This window comes from Schistosoma mansoni, chromosome 4 (genome assembly GCF_000237925.1).
Source record: "Schistosoma mansoni strain Puerto Rico chromosome 4, complete genome".
NCBI classification, from domain to species: Eukaryota; Metazoa; Platyhelminthes; class Trematoda; order Strigeidida; family Schistosomatidae; genus Schistosoma; species Schistosoma mansoni.
Window position 1 is genome coordinate 26,491,689 of NC_031498.1, and position 20,535 is coordinate 26,512,223.

The 20,535-nt window shown below is 37.1% G+C and overlaps 1 protein-coding gene across 1 annotated transcript; it reads left to right on the forward strand.

Annotated features, from left to right (window-relative positions):
- The first annotated feature begins 15,129 nt into the window (after window positions 1–15,129).
- On the forward strand, window positions 15,130–20,430 carry Smp_027220 (hypothetical protein). Its single transcript, XM_018797340.1, has 4 exons — window positions 15,130–15,191; window positions 15,225–15,354; window positions 15,391–15,495; window positions 19,909–20,430. The coding sequence occupies exons 1-4, from the start codon at window positions 15,162–15,164 to the stop codon at window positions 20,229–20,231; spliced, it is 588 nt and encodes a 195-aa protein (XP_018652392.1). The 5' UTR covers window positions 15,130–15,161; the 3' UTR covers window positions 20,232–20,430.
- The last annotated feature ends 105 nt before the right edge of the window (window positions 20,431–20,535 follow it).

The window sequence follows — 20,535 nt, forward strand, 5'->3', positions numbered from 1 at the left end:
GTTTATGTTTATTGAATGGGCAGAAACGAGAGAAATGCCATTTAGAGGCTATGTGGAGCGATGTGAACTAGAGTCATGTACATTATATTTTCGGTTCGCGCGAGAAAATTTTCGCGAATCACGCTTTGCGACATTTATGATGCGATCTGAATAATTAATTTTCACCAAATCAAATGAATTGTGATTTGGACGTTTGATTAAAGTAATATCATTTTTAAGATTATTAATATAACGACATTCATTTGTGGTATCTTTCAACGTAAGATTGGGATCTGACTCGATTCTGCTTAAAATTCCAGTACGAATCCCTAAGTGTGACGATAATAGCAATGAGTATACAAATACACCGTTAGGTCACTTCTGACTGTCATCGACTGACTGTGGTGTGGGTTGCTTATATCCACATAAGTATTTTATGATGATGGTCAGGTATAGAATGTATTTCACTAGAAGATTGGTAAGTAAAGAACCGAAACGGAACGTAAATGGTATAAAAATGCATGAACATTGAAATCAGAGAAGATGGATTGATATTTGCAGAAGGAACAGTCAAGATTGCGACAATTAATTGTTATTTTGCAAATTAACTGTTTACTGTATGGTTATCAGATTTTAGGAGAGATAGTCTGTAATTTGTGCTTAAATACATCCGATTGTCCCCACCTTCTCATTAGGCTACTTCTGATTGGCTCATCATATTAGTAACCTCTGGAGAATTAGCAAGTATGATTTTGACGTATGTCTTTTAAATAGTGTGTCTATGGGATTCTTATATTTTACTGATTGTAAACTTAATTTTGGATCATTACGTGTTGTTATTTCTTTCATCGTTCATAAATTATGGTAAATTAATCACAAAACTGTTACTCAAATCCTTAGCACAAATATCCTTGTTACTTGAGTACTGTGGTTTATTATTTATGATACGTTGTAGTGTTGTATTTTATATATATAATCAAGTGAGTTTTATATCTAATTAGTACGAGATGATTTATTGATCTCTGAGGCGTTTTGTTCAAGACATCAGGAGGAAGTGAAAATCTTGAGCGTGTTATAATTTGTTAGCAAATACAACAACGGCGTTAGAAAAGTTAATGTTAGTAGGCACTAATGGGATATGGTTAAGCATCTTCGCTTTTTTGGACCGTCACTCCTTACTTAATGCTTTATACTTACGTACTTGATAGTCAGTCCTACTTTCTCACTATAGTACACATCCTCGCTTAGTCAGATACACCGTGCCTACCCACAAATATTCTCCGCCTTCTTAGTGCAAGTTAGCCGAATATAAACTCAAAAGAGTTTAGTATCATTGTCGTTAGATTCTACCATCTCAATTATCTACATTATCATTCACCGCCGTTCTTGTATAGTATACAGTGATTTTTCTAATTTCAGCTGTCTCTTTATACTAAAAAAAGACCGATGAACATACAATCAAACTGTTAGTGACATACCTATTGTTTTACATACACATAGAACTATCAGTTTTAAAAGAGCCTTATTGTCAATCATTAGCGTATACGTTCCTCCATAAGGTTTGTCACATTTAAGACTTCCATACTGCAAAGCTCTGGCTTTTTATCCGAATAGTAATTGCCTCGGAGGTCTGCAGGATTCTCAGTCTGAAGAAAATTCGGTAGACTGCTGTTAACACGATATATGATGGCGAAAGATTGCTCCATGTTGGCTGTATATTCCATCTGAATTAAATGGGCTAAAATGGAGCTAACTACACCTTTGCTTAATCACACTGAAAGGTGCTCACGAGCCCGAATATACAAATTCCTAGAACATTTGCTAATATAAATTACTCCACAGGCGCAGCTGAACTGATAGATACAGAAAGAAGTGGCTAATCTAGACAATTTATCTTTCAATCTCGGAGTGATCACTGGACATGTGGAAAACATTAATTGTAATGTACTTACATTAAAAGTTCTTTGGATTGATTTGCAAAACTTCAGTCTGAGCATTTCATTAGGTGAATCGCCTCTAAATTGTAAGCATATATACAGAGGCTTTTTAATCACAATTAGGCATTCCTTATGCTCTCTATTATTGTTTATGTTTCTATTTATAACTTTCTCCGGATACTCGTTTTCTTTCAGAGTCATGTAAAATGACTTTGTTTCATCTTTGACTGCATCTACAGAGCACATGGTCTTGATTTTATGGTTCAGTGTCTTAATCAGGTTCCTTTTGTATTGTAGAAGAACAAAACTAAGAAAATTTGTATATTGGCCCGCCCAAGTAGTTTTCTTGTTTATGTTTATTCTTAATGATCTGTCTTTTTTTCTTGTAGGTAGAACATCTAGAAAGGCTATTCTACCACCATTTTCTTCCTTACATGTGGAGTTTATGGACGAATGAACTGTACTCTATCGCTCCAGTGTTTCTGTCAAGCCAGTATGATCGCTAAAAAGAATAAACGTAACGTTCATATATCGGCAGTAAAATGAAAACTTGTTAATCTGTTATGCCAGTGGGCTGTTCTCCAGTTTAGAGAGAAAAATATCAGCCAATATAGGACCTAGTAGTGAACCCATCGTGATACCGTCTATTTGTCTATAGATTTCACATTGAATTTGAAATGTACAGTCATAGTAGATTTTAGTTATAATTCTTTGATAATCTCTACAGGGATTGTAGTTTATATTTCTTGTTCTCAAAGTTGTTCACAAATATATTCTACAGTCTCTCTGAGTGTGACATTTGTGAACAGTGACGTTATGTCAAAGGACATCATCGTTTGACCTTTCGTGTTTATGTTTTTAATCTTGTCGACGAATTGAGTGGTCTTAAAATGGTTACTAACCCCTTTGCTACAGTATGATTTGGGGAATCGTACATGTCCAAAATCGGTCTCAATGGGATATATGCCTTACACCTTACTTAATTTTCAAGATGATAATACCTAAAATAATAGTAAGTTAAATTAAATAAAGGCATTAAAACGTTATATTTATCAGGGAAACTAATACTAGTTTTAAATTTGTAGTATCAGTTTATTTGTTAAACCCATATACTTTATCCTAGCTACTGGCCAAGCCAATTCGCCTGTCATGAGTCATATTTTGATCTTGTTAATTATTCGCTTATTAACCTTGACTATACTTTTATATGAGCATATATGTGTACACTTCGTATCTTATTCATCATATGTCTGTCACTCATTTTTGTCCGACTATAAATGTTGATTAACGCTTGCTTAAATCGAGTTGGCTTCCCAGCCATCTCCAATACGCATTATCTTTCGCTTCGCTCTCGAGTTGGCTTCCCAGCCATCTCCAATACGCATCATCTTTCGCCTCGCTCTCGAGTTGGCTTCCCCGCCATCTCCAATGAGCATCATTTTTGCTTCGTTCCGCTCTCATCTATTTGCTTCATCACTCTGATTCCCTGGCCAGACCAATGAGTGTAGAAATTATATTTTATTCTAAATCCATTCTCGTATTTGACTTATTTAACTCCGTTATTCACTAACGCGGATAAAGTCATTTATTACATACGAGGATAGACAGTACGTACGATCAAAAAGGAATCAGATTTACAGCGCTACAGAATTGGATGCCTCGCCGAACGAACACGGACCAGAATCGACAACCTCTACGTACGAACTCACTACATAATTGGCGACCGCAACAAGCGAACACAAACCAAAAATGGAACCGCCGACGAAATATTCCGTTATGATTCGAATAATCATCATATGCTCATTATTACAATAATGTCATATCATCATCTAACGTGGAATTATTGTTTTTGTTCGTATTGACATTAAACTATGACATTTACGCAATCGAATCACTGATCAAACAAATTATAATTATATGGACATTACACGTTATGATATTCGAAACTCACTGGATTATTTTTATTATCCAATGACGTAAAATTTTCCTGATTTAAGTGAGTTCATTCCAATTTTTTTCGTGTCATTTTCGGTCTAATATTACACTCTATCATAGACATAAGTTTGGAGTCATACTCCCGATAGTAGGAACTTATGTTCTCGATGCAACTAATGTTCATTCATCCCATTGGTACGCAGCAATCGTCGTTTCCTAAACTTTCAGCGACAACCTAAACCGAACTTCCGCAATCTTTGTTTCACGATGATCCCTACTTTAATGTTTATACACAAACCAAATATTCGACGCCGCATTACCAGACGATTAATAATGATTATGTTCATATTATTTATTCATTCACATGTATAACTGAATGCTGTATCATCCGTTACCCATAAATACTATTCGATTACTGCTATTAATATTCTATTCTCAATGCACTGTACGCCAGAACATAGAGTTTAGAGCTAGTCTCTCAAAGATACACTCTTGTTCTTCACATCCAAGTCAGTCTCATTCGCTGTCATTTATTATCATATGTATTGGTATTTTTATTACGCCTTGATACGGTTTCGTAACAAACGAGGTTGAGCGCATATCCCTCTAACTACACAAACCACGATAGGCTGCATGACCATAAAGGAATACGACTCCGCATATCTCGTCTCAGCAGTCATTATCCTGTTCCTCTGGTCATTCTACTAATACATATTTAGCGATAACTCAACGCAAACGACAACGTACACTGACTTCGCATTTTATTATCATTATCAATAGCAGTATAGCAATGAATATCAATCGTTGGTGAAGTCATCATCCTACGGCTGGATTATTTTTATCCCACATAAACTTCAGTTATGTAAATTCGAATACACTCATCGCCAATCGAACCTATTTACTCTACTGCAGCTTATCAGAACATACTAATATTTCACTGTTTTTTATCCTCATGTTCAGTCAGCACCACAGAGCAATTACTGTTATACTTTATTTTCACGACATTTCGAATCGCTTATACGAACATGTTATTTTATCATTCGGACAGTCACTACATAAATGCATGTTAAATTTTTTTTGTACGCTTACCAATTTACTCATAATCACATGCTAGCATTTCAATTTTTGTCCGCATCTTGACAATATTCATGTACCTTTTTGCATAAGTATGACACATTCGTATAATACGCTCACCCCTTATTTGACAGGTGTTGTACAATTTTTTCCCTACATGTTAACACTGTTTACATACCGCTTCAGTGTTATTTTTCGAAAACAGACATTTTTTTTATAAATGTGCTATTTTCTACAAGGGGGCTATGTAGTATCAGTTTATTTGTTAAGCCCATATACTTTATCCTAGCTACTGGCCAAGCCAATTCGCCTGTCATGAGTCATATTTTGATCTTGTTAATTATTCGCTTATTAACCTTGACTATACTTTTATATGAGCATATATGTGTACACTTCGTATCTTATTCATCATATGTCTGTCACTCATTTTTGTCCGACTATAAATGTTGATTAACGCTTGCTTAAATCGAGTTGGCTTCCCAGCCATCTCCACTGCATGTCATTTCCGCCTCGTTCGCTTCCTTCGCTTATTCGCCTGTTCACTCGCTCGTTATTATTCGCTCAGGTGTTGCTAACTTTCTGACCTGAGTTATTCGACAATAAACTGTAGTTGCTGCTATCCTTTGTCTTCTGATTTTACGCGCCGTTAAGATTAGAATTATATCGGTTATCGAAACGAACGATTAACGAATCGCGGCACTACAAATTCACTTGGTGTTGTTCGATTGTATCTCGTAGGGTTTGAAGATAGATAAAGAAATCGTAATTGGGACAGAAAGACTCAGCATAATGCGATAAAATGTTGAAATTAAAATTAAATGTTATCAGGAGGATCATAGAAACAGATACAAACCAGTTGGGGGCAAAAGGTCTATAGAGAAGATAGATGGGAAGTAGATGGCTGTGAAGGAAGAAAAGTACGAAGATAAAATAATATTATGAGAGGTTAAGACCATGGTACCCCTTTCTTCTGAACAGATAATTCTCATTTTTATGGATGTAAAACTAGTACTTTGGGAATGGTGAAGATATATTTGCCACAAGTAAATAAATTTAGTAGTATCGTGATCATCAGTCTACCTAACTTTGAAAACCATTCAAAACTTGTTAGCATTGGACGGCCTTTTTGTATATTCTAAGGGGAGATCACAGTTTATTTGATACTTAGGAATAACAGTAAGATAAGAAACAATAAATAAGATCGTAGAATGAATCCATATGATTCCACTATAATTATTGTCATTGCTTTATTTACAGATGATCCAATGATTCCAACCTTTATTTATTTATTATTATTTATGTTGGTACAAAAAGGCACCAGATACAAATGCGCCTCACAAATCTTATTTGATTTGTGTGAGGGCTGTGATACTGCCCAGGTGCCCAGACTGAAGCAGGTGGTTTTCTTAGGGGGCCACACCCAGAGCCTTTGACCTAAGATCTGATCCACAAGACAGTGGAGCATTGTAAGGAGATGCAGGCCAGTGGTAGCCGGTGACCAACAATTGATTCATACTCCATTTGTTCCATCAGGATACTGGAGCCCATGTGCACCATTGGTTTGGAATCAGGGTTTTCCAACTCCCCTAAGTGAACTTTCCGTGTCCGCCAACCTGGTTAAAGCGCTGGATATTCGTTTTTCGTCCTCTCAATTTCGTAAACAACACCTGTGGCACGAGAAGGCAGTGAGTAGGACTTCCCTGGTAGAGGCTGTATACGCGTGGCCATGTGAGAGCATTTGGAGAGGGAGAGCGGATTCTCCACATTCTCGGCCGTACCAGGGCATTTTGGGGCTCAAATAAGAAGAAAGAGGAAGAGAATTTTTAGAAGAGATTTTCTATCACAAGACAGTTAATTCATTAATATTCTAGTGCTAATAAGAATCAATGTAATTTATATGGCATTACTGAGTTACATGCGTAACAATACAATGATAATACTTATGATGTTCAACCTTAACAGTAACTAAACTTTACTTTTTGCATAATAAATAAAAGCAACTGAATTGAAATTCATTTTATTACTCTTCTGTGTACTTTTTTGAAGACATATGTTATTGTTTTAGTTTCCTAATTTTTACTAATGATTTATAAATACCTGTTCAGATTGAAAATACTTCATATGGTAAACTGAATCATACTAGTTGAAGAAAATCAGATGTTTTATATGAATCCTTTATTTCTATTTGTTTCCAAGAAAAAAGAGAGAAAACATATTATGACCTTGTTTTTCTCACTTTTCTGGGAGGGAGGAGTATGGTTCTTTCATTAAGACAAACTTGATAATGACATAGACAGAGTTGGTTGATAATAAGTGATTATATGAAAAAATCCATTTTGAATATACGGAGTTAGTATAGAATATTGGATTTCGTTTATCTTATATATATATATATATATATATATATATATATATATATATATATAGCTATTCTAGAGTTACTGCCGGTCCCAAGCCCGGGTAAAGGAGGAGGGTTGGGCATGGGGTTAGCGACCCCATCCCGTAGAAAAGCTAACTTGCTAAAAAAAACGCTAACCAGAAAAAATAATTCAAACCATTTAAACTCTGCCCTGGCACTTGAAGGAATAATTATGACGTCTCATGATGAAAGCCGAAATTCTTCGGAAGTCACGAGACCGATGAACCTTCTGACAACCAGAGCAACACTTTTTATAGGTATATGGAACGTCCGGACAATGTGGGAGACAGGAAAGATCAGCCAAATAGCAATGGATATGAGGAGATACAACTTGGCAGTACTCGGAATCAGCGAAACCCATTGGACACAAACTGGACAACAAAGGCTAGGTACAGAAGAGATGCTGCTGTACTCCGGTCACAAAGGTGAAAATGCTCCACACGCTCAGGGAGTTGCTCTAATGCTGTCCAAAGAAGCACAAAATACACTTGTAGGATGGGATCTTCATGGACCCAGGATAATCAAAGCATCATTCAGAACAAAGAAGGAGGGGATCACAATGAACGTTATCCAAAGTTATGCACCCACCAATGATAGCAACGACGATGATAAAGATCAGTTCTATGAAAGGCTGCAATCAATTATATAGAAGTGCTCACGAAAGGACCTCACCATCCTGATGGAAGATCTAAATGCTAAAGTTGAAGTGGACAACACAGGATATGAAGATGTAATTGGACGACATGGATTAGGAGAGAGAAATGAAAATGGGGAGAGACTTGCAAACCTATGTGCATTCAACAAACTGGTTATAGGTGGCACAATATTCCCACACAAGCGCATACACAAGGCTACATGGATCTCACCGGATCACACCACAGAGAACCAGATAGATCATATCTGTATCAACAGGAAATTCCGAAGGATGATGGAAGATGTGAGAACCCGGAGAGGAGCTGACATAACTTCAGATCACCACCTGGTTGTGGCCAAGATGAAACTGAAGCTAAAGAAACACTGGACAACTGGACAAACAACACTACAAAGGTTCAATACAGCCTTCCTTCGAGATAGTGACAAGCTCCATGAATTCAAGATAACTCTCAACAACAGGTTCCAGGCTCTACAGGATCTACTGAAAGAACAAGAAACTACTTTGGAGGACAACTGGAAAGGGATAAAAGAAGCACTAACTTCAACGTGTCAGGAGGTTCTTGGTCCTAAGAAGCATCATCACAAGGAATGGATCTCTATGGGAACCCTAGACAAAATTCAAGAAAGGAAGAACAAGAAACTAGCAATTAACAACAGCCGAACACGAGCAGAGAAAGTCAAAGCACAAGCAGACTACGCAGAAGCAAACAGGGAAGTGAAGAAAAGCATTAAAGCCGACAAGCAGAAATACATGGGAGAACTAGCAACGGCGGCGGAAAAAGCTGCAAGAGAAGGGAATATGAAACAACTATATGATACAACGAAGAAATTGGCAGGGAGATATAGCAAACCAGAGAGACCAGTCAAGGACAAAGAAGGAAAGACAATCACTGAGATTCAAGAACAGAGGAAAAGATGGGCAGAATACTTCGAGGAACTGCTGAATAGACCAGCCCCATTGAATCCACCGAACATCGAAGCAGCCCACACCGACCTTCCAATAGATGTCACTCCACCAACGATCGAAGAAGTCAAGATGGCCATCAGACAAATCAAAAGTGGGAAGGCGGCAGGACCTGACAATATACCAGCTGAGGCTCTGAAGTCAGACATTGAAATGACTGCAAATATGCTTCACCTTCTATTCAAGAAGATTTGGGAAGAGGAACAAGTGCCAATGGACTGGAAAGAAGGATATCTCATCAAGATACCAAAGAAAGGAGATCTGAGCAAATGTGAGAACTACAGAGGCATCAGTTTGTTATCAGTACCAGGAAAAGTTTTCAACAGAGTGCTGCTGAATCGGATGAAAGACGCAGTAGACGCCGAACTTAGGGATCATCAGGCTGGATTCCGTAAGGATCGGTCGTACACAGACCAGATTGCGACACTACAGATCATCGTAGAACAATCAGTTGAGTGGAACTCATCACTATACGTCAACTTCATTGACTATGAGAAGGCGTTTGACAGCGTGGATAGGAGAACATTATGGAAACTTCTTCGACACTATGAAGTTCCTGAAAGGATAGTCAACATTATTCAAAACTCATACGATGGACTACAGTGCAAAGTGGTGCATGGAGGACAGCTGACAGATGCATTTCCAGTAGGGACCGGAGTCAGACAAGGCTGTCTACTCTCCCCATTCCTCTTTCTTCTGGCGATTGACTGGATTATGGAGACTTCGAAATCTAAGGGGAAGCACGGAATACAATGGACATCTCAGAGTCATTTAGATTATTTGGACTTCACAGATGACCTAACACTTCTATCTCATGCACACGAACATATTCAGACGAAGACAGCAAATGTAGCAGCAGCCTCTGCATCCAGAGTAAAGGAGGAGGATCGGGCGTAGAACATTCATTGAGGAAATCACAAAACCGCGTCATGAGCCAAGCACTAACTTGGAACTCTGAAGGAAAAACGAAAAGCGGAAGACCAAAGAACTCAGTGCGTCAGAGAATTAGAAGCAGACATCAAAAGGATCAATAGCAACTAGAAACAACTGGAATGGATTGCTCAAGACAGAATTGGATGAATAATTCTGATGGGCAACCTATGCTCTTCTACAATGGGTAACAGGCGTAAAGAACCAAGTAATATCAATGTGATAAATGTCGTTCTTCTTTTCATTGTAAACTATAAAATATAAATTACATTTTTATAAAATAAATACATGAATTACAATCTTTGTTTGTTTCATACTAAATCTTAAAATCGAATAATATATTCTCCTAATATTCATCATTTTTGTTCTGTTAAATTCACAAGAGAATGATTACGACTATTTAAGGTAAAAAGAAGTTTAAGGACAATGAGTAGTCACGTAGACCGTCGTATACCAAAGTTTTCCATTGTTTTTGGAGACATCGAACAAATGCTACCGGCCGGTAGCTTGAAGACTTATCGTAACGATAGATAGTCCTCCTCTTATTTTAAGAAGAAATAAAACTAGTGATCGGACAAATCATTATTAGAATCTTGGAACAGAACAGTCGAAACGTGAGGCCATCTTTTCAAGTACACAAATTTCTCAACACTTAATATAAAATAATAAGTGTGGTATGTACACAAAACAAAGAAAAGGCTAAACACTTGAGCCGCAATATTTTGACACTGCTCAGATGATCATAACCAATCGACCTAGGTTAAAAGTGATTCTTAAGGGGGCCCGTATGACTCCGTTTGAATCGCACGAATGGTTGTTACTGAAATATACTTATCGCTAACCCTCGTATACAATCATAGATTCAACTCATGTTGGTAAATAACGGGATTAAATAAGTCAGGTACGAGAATGGATTTCAAATACGTGTATCTCATACAATCATCGATCGAGAAAAATGATCGAAGAGAAGAGAGCAAAACAAGATGATATGCGGTGGAGTGAGCGAATAATTAGCAAGGACAAAATGTGACTCGAGCTGAATGAACAAACAGGTCTAGTGTCCATTGAAAAACAGTGCCATGTGTACTAGCCTCCCATTTTCTAGGACCATATCTTTGATCAAGTCACTTCCCTCGACATATCAGAGTGAACCAGTATATATCCTACTTTAGATGCTGCATTATCTGATGCACTAATCTTGAGCCTAGGTTTACTTCAGTGACAGTAAACGCAATATTGGCTTCACCGAACAACTTCTCTTTCGGCTCTGAAATTACATGTACAACAGAGTTTTATTACTGGGAATCTGAAGTTATCAGCATTTGGAATTAAAAAACCATACTGAGACCTCTTCTTTCTTTGACTTCTACGGACAATCTCTTAGGTTGTAAAGTGGTTAATCTGCTCTGTATAATATATATTTAATCTATACTGACTTTACTGATTGGCTAATATTTCTCAGTGTCGCTTGAAATGCGTTCAAGAGCGTCCATAAATTATAGTCTCGCCTTAAACTCTACCACTGTCATCAATTCTTATAATTTAGTGGCCACCATCTATGATGTACGATTATAATAACGTTATAAATTCCTTTGGGACCACTTGACGCTGCGTTTAATATTACCATCGGATTTGACTTTTTCGTCACTCTGTTGGTGCCAACATGTGCAAAGGAAGGCGATGAACTGAGACATCGCGACACATTTTTGGGCCTCATCCTTATTTCTACGTTGTCCACTGTCTAAATGAAAAACTAGTTCTAAATAAATTTCCAAAACAGTTCTATGACTTGAAAACTGATTTAAAAGCCGTATTTCTATCTCGCGGTAAATGACATTATACATTCGTCAAAAATTCATTAATCGGGTCTTACTGGAACAGTTTTTCCATAACTGCATCTCAAGAAAGCATTGATTTCCATTTATCCATACAATAAGATTAGACTAGTGATTTGGTTTTATATGACAGCGCAAGTAAAGCATATTTCGTGCCTTATAGGTAACCCTCGTGCTATTGATAGAAGAAACCAGAGAAGTAGTGAATAGGTCTTTATTTCGATCTTCGCGCAGTCACAGTGGAGCGTGGGATTATCTGTTCAGACAAACAAAGGCTCTCAACATTCCATATAAGATAATAGGGAATATAACGCTTACAAAAGGTAAGGAAGTGAATGAGTACTTGAACAATACTGTTTTAGCATATGCTTGGTTGTTTGGGGTCAACTCTTAACCAACCAACCTGAGCTGTTACACATATATTGTCATAGAAACAGCATTTTCATAAGGGCTATCAAAACTGCCCAACAAACAATGCTGACATAGTAAGGTTTTTATGGTTTTGTGAATTCAGTTGATTTTCACCATTTTGTTTAACGCTTATGCTAAAAATAGTTTGATATTGAAGATGGTAGCTTTTTTCATGGTTTTTAATGTTATACATCTGCTTCAGGTGATAACAACGCATAATGAACTATAAATATTAGCTCCTCTAGTTAGATATATAAGCAAACAAATCACTATATTCCAGGATATAGAGCAGACTTACTTGCGAAAGGTGCAGTTATGTGGAAATTTTACCAGGGACTAAAAAAACTTCTCGGTGCTACTATTTATTGCATGGAGCTTCAGTTCTTAGGTTGCTGATATTCTTGCAAAATAAGCAGTGACAGAGATATGTACTTATATAAACTGTGATTCAAAAAACTCACACAAATGCATGCTTTTTAACTAAACTCGCTAAGTGTATTGGAGCTTGAATGAAACACAATTAAATATGGGATGAGACTGATTATCAAAGACAGGTCGTAGTTGTTTGATAAAGTAACAAGCAAATCAAGGTAGTTTTAAGTCACAGATGTGTTATCAATTTCTTTGGATAATTATGCTACTGTGTTTGGCTGAAGGCATTGTAAAATCTCGTTGATAATTCTAGTGTATAGCAACCATCTTACAATCAATTTCGATTATGGTTAATTTCGTTAAGCCTTTTTATTAACTTACTTGACAGACATTGTCATTTGGATGATAACAGTTTGCATATTCTTTGTACTGTTATGACCACTGGAGCACGTGACACTCTAGTCAAAATGTATCATTCGATGACTCATACTCAGCTCCCATACATGTACGCACGCAAATCCTTTTATCAGCTTTTGTTTTGGTTTGCTGTGCCCTTATTCAATTTGACTGTAAATTGCTTGCTACTCGCTCGATTGCTGCTCTCTCGCTTGTTGATATTCGCTCAGGTACTGGTAGCTTTTCGACCTGAGTTATTTGACAATAAACTGTAAATGCTGCTTCTTTTTGCCTTCTGATTTCATGCACCGTTAAGATTGGTATTATAACAGTTATCAAACTGAACGATTAACGAAGCACGGCACCACAAGTGTCGAGACTCAATTAATTAGAAAGTGCGTTTAACAACTTGGATACAACTGTGACAGCAGTTTACCAATATCGTCCATGGTAAGCTCACAAAACACCAGATGTCAAACGCTACATGTTGGCTTATTACTCAACAGAAACAGTCTTAAATGTAGGCTTTGACTCGACAACTGTCGTCTCGAAAATCTCCAGAAACACAATCTTATGTGCAAGGATGGTTGTACACGGTTTTAATTCAGGTGACCTCTAGATCACCGTTTTTGCACGGATCAGAAAGCCAGGTTGGGAGTGAAAATATTTAGACCTGAAGGATGAATTCGTTTGAAGTGCAGCATTTGTAGATGAACAACGTCATCTTCTTTGTCTAGGTTATGGTAATGAGTTAGAAGGCGCATTCTCTTCTGAAGAATGTTGACTGTTATCATCATCTACATCCTGAGTCTGATGCACTGCGTTTACGTCTATATGTCTGAATTTCGTGCCTGAAGGTAACCTTCGTTCTACTGATAGAAGAAACCAGACTGGTAGTGAAAAGGTCTTCATTTTGGTCGTGAGACAGTCATAATAGAGCGGGGGGTTACCTGTTCAAACATACAAATCTTTTCAACTTTCATTATAAGATAATAAGGAACAGTGCCCATATGAGATAAGGAAGTGAATAAACACTTGAGCTCTATTATTTTGAAATGTAGTTAGTTGTTTAAGGTCAGCCCTAAAGTAATGAACCTAAGCTGTTACACTAACATAACTGACTTGATATACGTTAGAGAAAAAACGGGGTTCGGGATTCGTATATTTCTCACACTCATTGATACAGACAGACAGTCGGAGGGAAGAAGTAAAGAGAGCAAAGATAAGTGAAACGACGCGGAGGATGACGTTGAGAAAAAGAAGAACGAATCGACGCACATCAAAGAGGCATGTGAACCAACTCAATTGATCCAAGCCTGACTCGATATATATAGTCAGGCAAAAATAAGTTACAGACGCCCAGTGAATGGGTTAAGCAATTAACACACATACGACCATACGAAAACAGTCATGGTTAATGAGCAGATAATTAACAAGGTCGAAATATGGTTTGAGAAGATTGAATAAACTGGCCTATCTAGAAGCTAGAATAGCCTATGTGGATTTGATATAGTAGCAGCAACTACAAAGATCTAATTGTGAGATTTAATAACGAAAACCAATTGCAAAATAAGTCTGTTATACCTATTCACACAACATACTTGGTCTGCGTATAATCTTTAAATAATTATTTACTACAGAGATCCTATTACCTCATGCACTTTTTTCGGGAAGGTCTCAAAATTGTTGTAACTGGTATATCGTCGCGATAGCATAATTTCATTGAAAATTTGTCCTGTAACACGTCAGGTACTTGGTAACCTCCATCAGTGAACGATACCGCTGGATCATGGCAGCAGAGGAATCCTCGTCAATCAAGTAAACTCATTTGTGATTGCTATCTCCGAGAGGGCTTACATGTAGCATTCGTTTCATATCATGCATCATTTTCTTATTTAACATACCATTTTTGTAAGTGTTATTTTTCTACTGTTTTGCCTTGCTCATTAACATACACCTCGGTTTGTAGTGTTTATAATTTCTCTTCTATATCATTAGTAACAGTGAATATTTTTATATCTGGAATAAGCTCTTTTGCTAAAACCCACCACAACTGTCGAGTTTGTGAAGTGCGGCCATGTGCTCAGGGCACGCACCATACACACTATCAAAGATTTATAATAGTGTTGCTCCACTAAGAAACAGATGCAAAAAAACTATCTGATTTATTCTTTCTCGTCCCAAAAATATTGGACTTAAAGCGCTCACTGTATGAACTTTTTCACTACCCCTCTTTTTATGTTTTTCTAGTGTTAATGTTTGCGGTATTGGTTGCTGGAAGACCAGTATGTTCAATTTTCATTCACATCAAAGCTTAGGTACAAACGAGTTTTAATATAGTATCAGAGTCCCAGTTTCTTCTGGATTTACTACCCTTAAATGATGTGAATCATATTGTCGTGTTTCTAACAGGGGAAACTGTCTTTCCACCAAATATGGGTGGTGGGGGTAAGATAATATGATTTTTGAAGTAGTTTTTTCTAGTTTATCTAGGGATCCAGGAAAATGGGGTTCCTAACTGGCACTTTCTTGGTGTTCTAACGAACGAGAAGCCTAGCGCGATATATAAAGTTGGCAAACTTGCCAAAAGTTAGTTTTACCTTTTCTGTTATATTCTGTCCCATGACTTTTGGCCTCCCTCAGTGCTATAAGCAGTTTGGCTTTTTTTGTCTTGATACTTATATTTCCACGCTGGTAGCAGGAGTCATATGTTAAAACCTGTGAATGTGTGTTTCTTAAGCCTTCCATTTCGTTTGCCTGGAATAGCAATTAGAGATTTGGATTTTACACATTGTAGCGCAATGTAAAATGGCTTTATAGCCCACTGTAATGAATATCAAAGTCTGGTGAGACTGTAATCTATAAACGACCTTGAAAGTATACACCTTATAAGACCAAATGACTATAGACCTGTATAAGGAATTGGAGTTATAACTTACAGTTGATAGTTCGGGTTAGAAACAAAATTTGGAGTTTTCATCACGAGCTGACATCAGCTATAATGCCAAAAGGTTATTTTGCCAAATGGATGAATGAATTTCGCGTTAAAAAGCAGGACCTGTTATCTTTTACCTGATTGATCCGTCCATAAATTATGGTCCCCCTACCCAAGTCTATTTACTTATCACTAAAGGCGCGTGAACTCTGTCGACCAAATAGTTGATACAGCCCTAATAATCTCACTTAGAGTTCGTTAAAGTACTGTATACGATTCATACGGTGTACATCTGTGAACTGTGTAGCGAATAGTGTCCTCAAGAATCCTCATTGAATAAACTTGACAAATTAGTCATCTCAAGGATCAAAATTGTTGGACTACATCACTCAGTTCACTTCGGATACATTGCATATTTCTTGGACTAACAATATGGCTGCAGGTTTCTTGTCTCAATGCCCCCAAATGCCCTGTACGACCGAGAGTGGGGAGAGTCCTCTCTTTCCCTCGAAATGCTCTCATATGGCCATGCGTGTATAGCCTCTACCAGGGAAGTCCCACTTACTGCCTTCTCGTGCCACGGCTGTTGTTTACGAAATTGAGAGGACGAAAAGCGAATGTCCGGCGCTTTAATCGGGTTGGTGGACACGGAGAGTCCATCTAAGGGAGTTGGAAAACCCTTCAGTATCCTGAGGGAACAAATGGCGTATGAATCAATCGTTGGTCACTGGCTACAATGGGACTGTATCTCCTTACGATGCTCCACTGCCTTGTGGATCAGATCTTTAGGTCAAAAGCTCTGGGTGTGACCCCCTAAGAAAACCACCTGTTCCTGTTTGGGCACTCGGGCAGTATCATAGCACTCACACAAATCAAATAAGATGTGTGGTGCCCCTTTGTACCAATATTTATGTGTACAAATAAATATATAAATAAATTCTTGTCTCAGATAAATTCCTTGAATAATCTCCAAAGGGACGACCTTAAGCTGTCATGTTCATTATCCTTAACCCTGTGACCGAAGGCGAATAGATTAAACAAGAGCTTCAATAAGAACGTTTCTGAATATAATTTTAAGCATTAGAATTATCTAACGCAAACAGTAGTAATAATCGGATTCAAAGTACAGTATGATCATGTGGATAAAGGAGCTGAAATAGTAATGGTATTGAGTTTATATTGACTGGTAATTGTATTAATGTGTAAATGACGCAATAGAATATCGAGCAGTTGTACTGTAATGAATTAAATCCAGGATTACATTAGACAGGTCGAATCTACGTTGTACTGAAATGAGTCCAAACTGTCTAGAGTATCATTTAGTCGACGTATCTCAGTCTTCATTAGTAAGGACAGATCTATCGACCTACATTGATCCTCGCAATTTGTAACACTGAAGTCTCAAACTCACGTTGAATATATCTACAGATGTTGATATTACATGTCCTGATAGAGAATTCTAGTAATTCACTAGTCGATGCGAGAAATGAAACTCCAGACTTATTCGATTTGATCTCGGTTTTTGAACATTTTTAGAACGTTCTCACAGATAATTAGTGTTTCATAAAAGGAAAATATAAGACATATTAGTACCAAGATAAGAGTAGAGGATAATCGTAGGCTGCTAGTATTCGATCACAGGTGTCTTTGAAGCATTGCTCGTAGATCCTGGGACCACCGGGGAAGTAACGCAGTTGTTAGGAAACGGGTACTAGGTAAGGATGGAAAATCGATTGATGAAGTAGTGGAACTTCATCAGTTAAGATGGCTGGGACATGTGTTACGTACGCCTGACCACCGACTGCCCCGACGTGCAATGTTTTATGGTGTGGGAGTAGGTTGGAAGTAAGCTAGGGGCGGCCAAACCAAAACGTGGCACAAATCCATGAAGTCACTGATAAGTGGATTGAGTCATGTTGGTAGGTGTAGACTACCTGGTTGCGATTCACGAGATGATAGCAATCGATGGTTGGAGACCTTGAATGACATGGCTCAAAATCGTTTGCAATGGCGAAGGTGCATCCACTCTTTGTGTTCTGCCAAATTCTAATCTTCTGATTTCTTTATGTCCCTTTCTTTTTTCTCTTTTCAAATTTGTTTCACTGGATTATACTCCTTCAATAACATCTTCAAACCCTAATCTTTCACATTAATGCTTATACTCTTACTACCTCTACCACTATGGGATTTGAATCGACAACTGCATCTCTGTGCTAATGTGTTATGGCAACTCGAACTGATGTACGTACGTACGAAGTTCTACGTTGTGACTGATTGACTGACTATTAATATGAGTTATACTTTAACTCCTCATTATCCTACCAACTTAAAAATTTACGAAACAATATTTTTACAATTAACATTGAAGAATTATTTTAGTTAAACAATCGTTGATTTTCAACGATTGTTAGACAGATGTTTCATCTAAACATGGAACTCGTCAGTAGTGCACATTCATCATCCTACCGCGAATTGGATGGACGATTTTTACAACTCATATAGGTCAGTGATCTTCTATTCAGACGTTTGCTTATATCATTTCAATCAAATTAGTTACCTTATCAAGGATAAAAATGGAAATTGGTAATAAGTTGCTATGTAAGGTTTATAGTTTAAGAACAGGACTTGGATAATATTGGGTTCTCTGGGTATAAACGTATAAACGTCCAACATTCAGCAGTGAGTTCACTATTGTGAGATTCTCAAAAAGATAGATGTGCATGTTATTCGATCAGTCAGTCACAACGTAGGACCAGGCATATATGTATCGATCCAATTTGCCACACCTCATAAGCACAAGATTTTTTTAAAAGCATGTGCGTACTTTTATTAATAGATCAGTAGAATAATGTGACACAATTAACAGATAAATTATTAGGCAGGCAGAGTACAAAGATACGTACACAAGCAGACACTGTTGCCACGTTGTCTTCAATACATTACATAAACTGTCTCATTCAGATGTGCAAGCAACCGTCATGCTCGTTGCAGAATAATTTTGTTGACCCAATATGAAGACATGAGAAAATGGGTACGGTTCTATATAGGCCACCATAAGTCTAAGATAGTAAATAGTTCCCCAAAATAAATAGTTTTGTAAGCACTCGACAATTATCCTAACCTTGTTGGTATTACTGGACACCATCAGACCAAGGGACAGCATGCTGTGAAATTTTTCTCTTACTGTATTTAGTCATTTTAGGATTCCCATGTTATACTACTTCTGTATAAGGTCAAACACGTTCTTCCTCCCAACCATCTTTCTAGTTTTTTTTTAAGAAGCAATTGTTCACTAATATTTTTTAATTTCGCCGTATCTGCCATACTTTCATGTACACTAAGTGAAAAATCTTTATGGTAGCCGTAGAGTAGTGTCTGTCAACGCTTTTCGGTTTAGTTTTTCAGTGTCCTATGTTGTGTATCGTTGAAGATATTGTATGAACTACATTAAAAATTGTTAGCTAAAAGGACGGATCAATAGATAAAACAACCACCAATAATCTAAAACAAAAGTATTACCTTGGAAAACATTTCCATGATTGTTTCAATTTTATAATCGGAAACAGTCGATAAACAGTATTTAATTTTATCTTCGAATGAGGGCTCAATATGTACTCTAGTCTTTCTTCGAATAGAAAAGTTTCAGTAAAATCATCATCTCACCAGGTATCTCCTGCAGTGATAATAATCACTACAGAATATCTGGTTTATCGTCTATAAATTCCGTCTTCTGTTCAGTCAACAAGAGCTGTAATCAGCAAGTATATTTAATATGTAAAGTAAAAAGGATGATCAAATGGGTTACACTTGGATAAGTGATTTAATTTTTTGGTATTCTATGATACCAACCAGTTATCAGTTGTACGTGCTCCACACATCTGTATTAATGGGCTTACGCATATCTGAATCTGTAAATTCTTTTCAATCTCCAGAAACTTTTACAAAATGACAGTGAATCACTTTAATCACACTTTACGCAGTGATGATTAGTTGTTCATAACTTTTAACGGTTAACTAGTTTCGTTCTAGTAAAAACTGAAGTTCTAATTTATATTTATCTTTTGAAGATTCACAACTTCAAAATGTTATACAACCATTTGGTACTAATGCCTCTTTTCAATGCTCAAATGGAGTTGTACCTGCTCAGATTGGAATTTCTGTTGATCTTTTAACAAATCTGCCACAACAAACAGAAGAAATCACTCCAGAATCTACTGATAAGATGACTCAATTCACTCGATTCGCAGCTGAAAGTTTATTTAATTATGTTGCTAGTTTTGCACGTGATAATTCAACATCTGATCCTCTTGTACCAATGTCCGCAATTAAAAGATGGTTTGATACAATGTTACAGAAACTCTCTCTAGATGCATCGTTTTGGCGAAAGTGAATAACTCTATGCATTACCATTGATTTTTTAACACTGAAAAATTGCTTACAAATAGTTTATTTTACTATGCCTTGTTCCGACTAACTTATCCATCAAAACAACGTATTAAACAACATACTGTGTACAAATTATAATTCTAACCCAGTAATGAAATAGCCTTTAGTTGGTTACTTTTTTAATAGATATTAATTAGTAAATCATTACTACTGATTAAAGTTCCGAAGTGCTCACCGCTACACCACGAGGCCATTATCTATTTAAACACATGAATATTGGTACTAAGGGGCACCAGATACATATGCGC